Here is a 5252-nt window from a genome sequence, read left to right on the forward strand (position 1 = left end):
ACCAGCCAGGGACCAGCCAAGAACCAGCCAGGGACCAGCCAAGGACCAGCCAGGGACCAGCCAAGGACCAGCCAAGAAGCAGCCAGGGACCAGCCAGGGACCAGTCAAGGGCCAGCCCAGGTCCCATCAATGAAAGTGGAGAAATTTTGAATGTCTACTACTGTAAGGCAAAATATCACCAAAAGAAACAAAACTTTCCAGTAAATTTGACCTTTTTCTTTCAGAGGAAACTGGGATAGCAGCAGCAGCTCTTGTGCATATTTATAAATAATCTAAAATACAATCATTTCTCCATTTTATTCACTGTATAGTGTCTTACATCAGTTGTCCTTCCATCTAAAAGCGTGTGACCTGTCCAGCAGGATGGTTTCCAGTTGGCTGTCTGATGACTGAACCCAGCTGATTGGTTCATTTCTCACACCAGAGACTTGGTTTAAAACCATGTTGTTCTTCCTTCCTGTTTTACCCACAGCTTTCCTTTGTCCTTTGTGTCTCTGCAGAAAACTTTACTCATGCTACAGATGTAGGTAATGGGGAACATAATAACAGTCTCTCTGACCATTGCCACCCAACACTGACTTCTATTATCCCTGTCCAGAACAACAGCAGCAGTGCAGTCACCGTTCTGTCTCACTCTGTTCACAGCAGCATGAGATTCAATTGGCTCCTATTTTACTGATATAAAGGAAACCTGTAAATGTGCAAAGTCACATTTTCAAAAGTTTAGAAATGGTCAAATTCTTGGTTCACACGACAAGACAACTGTGCCTTCCGAGAGGCCCGGGCTTATCGTGCTGCATGTGTATGATTAAGAGTGATCGGGTCTGCTCGGAAGGCTGTTGGGATTATTCCCTTCCCAAATCAGGGAGGTCCACCAGGCAGCTGATCAGAAAGCGGTTCCATATGAAGCGTTTGTTTATTAATGCTCATTTACTAGGAAATCATGTTTGAATTGGAGTTTGGTGAGCTTTACTATCTAATGAGATCTGCTAATGTGTGGTGTGTTGTGCTCGCCCTCTGGGTCTCCAAACCAAACAATAGAACAAACCAGTTGTAGCTCCAATTCTTTATCTTCATATGTGGGCTGTCTGAAGATCACCTGAAAACTTGAACATCTAATATCGTGCGGACCAGCCTCCACTGGCTAAATCAGGCCCGCCAAAGTCGGCCCTTGAGGGCCGCTGTCCTGCAGGTTTTCAAAGGCCGTTTCTCAATTTACAAGAACGCGATTATGGACTAATTTTCTCGCCAGGTACGTTTTTGACAACAAAATAGGAAATCTGAACTCAGGTAGAATGGGAGCACGCAGCATAAATCTGGGTCAATTGGAACAGAAGCGTACTGATGACATCACCACATTCAAAGCTAGTCTGGAGCTGCATTTCACTAGCTTGACGTAGTCCGACTCAATTCTAGTCAGAATGAGTCTGATGCTGCTCCATAGAGCTGTGATTATGGGGCGTGTTTCCAACGAACCAGGAAAAAAAATGCCTCTGCGCTCAATTGGATAGACCTACAACCAATAAGAGCAACGGAGTGCGTGACGTATGTTAAGCGACGCATAGTTGTTGTCAACAAAAATCAAAGCGTGCAGTTGCACGCCTAGAATAAGAAGATGAGCCTTGATCGCGTTTCTCTGTTCCTCTTTTAAAATTAATTTGCTGTCGATATCTTCTAGAACAGACCTAATAGCAGAATCTACTCACCTCAACTCTCCAGCGGCAGCCATTGTTGTTGTCACCCAAGCGCGCTTTGGTCACGTGGTTGATTACATTACTGTTGATCATCTGTCCATCATCGTATAAAGCCCGCCCTGACAATTTGATTGGTTCGCCTGAGGGTGGGCGATAATACTCGCGTTACTATGGAGCAAAGCCAGACCGAACTTCCCGACCTCAAACCTTGTGGGCGGGACTAAGTTCGGAATGGCACCCAGGCTAGCATTTCACGTCCTGTTATTAATAGTCTCTAGATAATAATAAATGATGATTTTCTTCATTTATTGGGGGAATAATGATGAACACAGTCAGATAAACACAAATGAAATGAACATTTTGCTAAATAAAACTAAATAAATTGCCATCAGAGCCAGCGGTACTTTACACGCGGCTATGCAGGAAGAGGGCTGCTGCAGGCGGGTTAACGTTAGTCCACTCAACATCAGAACTTTTAAAAAAAAATTACGCATTAAATAAGTAAATGGGCCATATAGTGAAAATTAAAGTGTAATGTCCTCGTCTCAAATGATCTTAAAACGTACTTTTACTGAACAACAGCAACAGAAAAGAGAACTTTTAACTTAATACTCTTAGCTCTGTGAGCGCTAACATGGAAGCTGCCGCTGCCGCAGTGCATGCTGGGACAGCTGTCAGTCTGGAGAACGGACAAGTCTGCTCTGATGCATGCTGGGTAAAGAGGGAGGGGCCAGAACAACATCCATGGACTTTTGTTAGTTCTCGGTCTGCTGTTCTTGTGAATCTGAACAGTACTAGTGCTGAGGCTGATGAGGTTTCACAAGGACACGAGGACGCACAAGTACACAGATTGAGAAACAGCCAATGTGAAGATGCATTTCAGCAAAGGCCTGCTAATCAGCTATCAGTGGAAATCAGCTGTGCTAAAGCAGGAAACCTCTAAAACCTGCAGGACAGCGGCCTTCCAGGACAGACTTTTGGCATCCCTTATCTAAATAGAATCCAGCCCAAAATATGGAAGAATTTAATAAGAGGAAAAAAGCAGAATAACCCTTGGAAACATGGAAATTTCAGATTAGGAGCAATGCACTGAAAGGCTCAATGAGCACAGAGTGCTTTGTTAAACTCACTGAAAGCCCATCAGTACGGAGAAGAGTGAAAAGCAGAATATTACAGCCCCGTCTTCATCTCACGTTTGATGCACTGCTGCTGCTGTATCCTCTCAGGAATCCAACGGGCATGATGTGCATTCATCCTTTTGTTTGCATTTCATCGTGCATAATTTACACTGCAGTTACTGGAACACTGCCACCTAACGGTGCATCTGTGCAATGCAGCCTCAGCGCTGCATCACAGCCTCCTGCTCATAGATGCAAGGTAACCCTGTGTAGCTACCAAAGGGTTTTCTGCCTCTGCCTTTTGTAGCTACAGCAGGAAATAAAAACCGCTGCATCAGAATACACATCCAGGAGCCGGTGTGTTTGAAGTATGCAGGTTGAAGGGAACACTGACGTAGCCGATGTTTGGACTGCTTGGTTTTCTTGGTTTTGAGCTTTTGCACATCTGCCATAATGTCATGTTTAAGGCTCACCACGGTTCTGTGAATCATTAGCACCTTCTGGCTGTAATGAAGCATGAAGTCTTTCTTTGAAATGGCCTCCACCTCTGAGCTTTCGACGGCAGGAGCTTTGGGACATGTTGTTTTAGGGACATGCATGAAGTCCATGACAGCCGCATGCTGCCTGAGGTTTGGGGTGTTTTTGTTTTGCTGTGGTCTTTGATGCAGACATTTGCACTGCCAAGATTTGACTCTACATGATCACTGATCACAACAAGGGACGCATCTAATTCAGACACATACGTACATCTCCTTCTGGAGACTCTTTATATGACAGAACAAAGATCTTTTATCAGATCAGTCAAAAGTTGTTCCAACACGATATCTGCCATAAATGTTTTCAGTTATCAGATCCAAAGTCGTCCCTTCTCTCTTCCACAGCCTGAGGCTTATCAAACCCAGCGCACAGGTCTGCAGACCTCTTCAAAGTCAAACAACAGGTCACATTTAGGATCTTTGGGAATTTCTCGTGTGTTTGACACCAGATACCCTAATTATAAAAATAGGGAATGAACTAGGGTTGAAACAATTAATCAGATTAATCAATTATTTAAATAATTGTCGACTTATTCAGCAATCAATTAATCGTTAACTGGAGTATAGAGACTGTAAAACATGCCTTTAGCCGACAGAGAAACCCACTTAGAGCAGAAATTATACCAAAATTGTAATAAATATATGAACATTTTGCATTAAAGATTAAAAAAACATTGTGGTCTGTCAATATGCTCTATCCAGAACTCCACAAGTGGAAACATTTTAGTTTCACCTGGTTTAATTTCGTAAAAAGGAACCTTTGGCTATCTGATTATTAATCTATTAATTGAAAAAATAATCAACAGATTGATCGATTTGCAAAGCAGTTATTAGTTGCAGCCCTAGTATGAAGCCAGGTGTCCTGCATAGTCAGACACTTAAACCACTTCAACGAGGAAACCCAACGATATGATAAAGCCATAAAATGTCCTTATACTAAAAAATCCTCAGTCACATTTTAGTGGGATTATGACAGAATTAAATTCTTTCTGAACACAGGATCATCCTCTGCCAAGATGAGAAACGTGTATTACTGGAGTTTAACCACTAGATAGCAGCAAAGCTCAGTCCTGTGGTCAGGACTGAGGACGTCTAAAGACTGACTTCTCTGCTGCAGAACACCTAAACATGACTGTTGAATTAAATGACCTTGGAGGAAAATATTATTTGGAAGTTTCCTCTGATTTTAAAGAGGAAAACATCTATAAGAAATTGTTAATCCTAAGGCCCAGAAATAAGACACTCACAGTCCAAAACTGGTTTTAACCAATCAGGACTACTCCTACCTCTGACCTTTACCTAAACTTAATTAACAACATATCTTTAACCTGACCTCCTCAAATAAACAACAGACTTTTCATGCCTGAACTCTGACGATAATCTTAAACCTAACCTAGAGCACACCTACACCTATCAGGAACCTAAACTCAGTTCACACCACAGTCCCAAACCTAACCGTTAGCACAAACAAGGTGAAGACCAGCAAAATGTCCTCACATTGATGGTTAAATCAGAAACATGGCCCTCAATCTGATGCTAAAACAGGAGCAAACAACCCGCCCCGCACACTTTGAGACAAATGCCCATGTTTAAGAACTTTCATTGGCTTTTATTCATGTTTACAATCAGAGAATTTTCCACATTAAAAATTAGCTAAATGAGGTCTGGATAAAACAGTCTGGACGTCTCAATGAAAGTTATTTCTTTAAAACATCTAATTGTGTTAGGGATGCACGATATTGGGATTTTGGCCGATATGCCGATATTTTAAAACTCATGTAGCCGATAACCGATATCGATACCGATGTTAAAGCTGGACAAAAATAAGTAGTCATTGAAAATAGCCTACATATATGAATTGTTTATTTATTCCAAGTGTTAAACATTAGGAACAGATTACAAAT

The 5252-nt window shown here is 42.0% G+C and overlaps 1 protein-coding gene across 1 annotated transcript in view; it reads left to right on the top strand.

Moving 5' to 3' along the window:
• The window catches only part of LOC107101175 (neurofascin-like), a 129125-nt gene that overhangs the window by 83919 nt on the left and 39954 nt on the right, over positions 1–5252 (top strand). Inside the window, exon 25 of the mRNA XM_015399976.1 lies at positions 501–527. Within this exon, the coding sequence (XP_015255462.1) occupies positions 501–527 (27 nt within the window). The remainder of the gene's footprint in view (positions 1–500; positions 528–5252) is intronic.

This window comes from Cyprinodon variegatus, unplaced genomic scaffold (assembly GCF_000732505.1).
Source record: "Cyprinodon variegatus isolate N-32 unplaced genomic scaffold, C_variegatus-1.0 Scaffold1063, whole genome shotgun sequence".
NCBI classification, from domain to species: domain Eukaryota; kingdom Metazoa; phylum Chordata; class Actinopteri; order Cyprinodontiformes; family Cyprinodontidae; genus Cyprinodon; species Cyprinodon variegatus.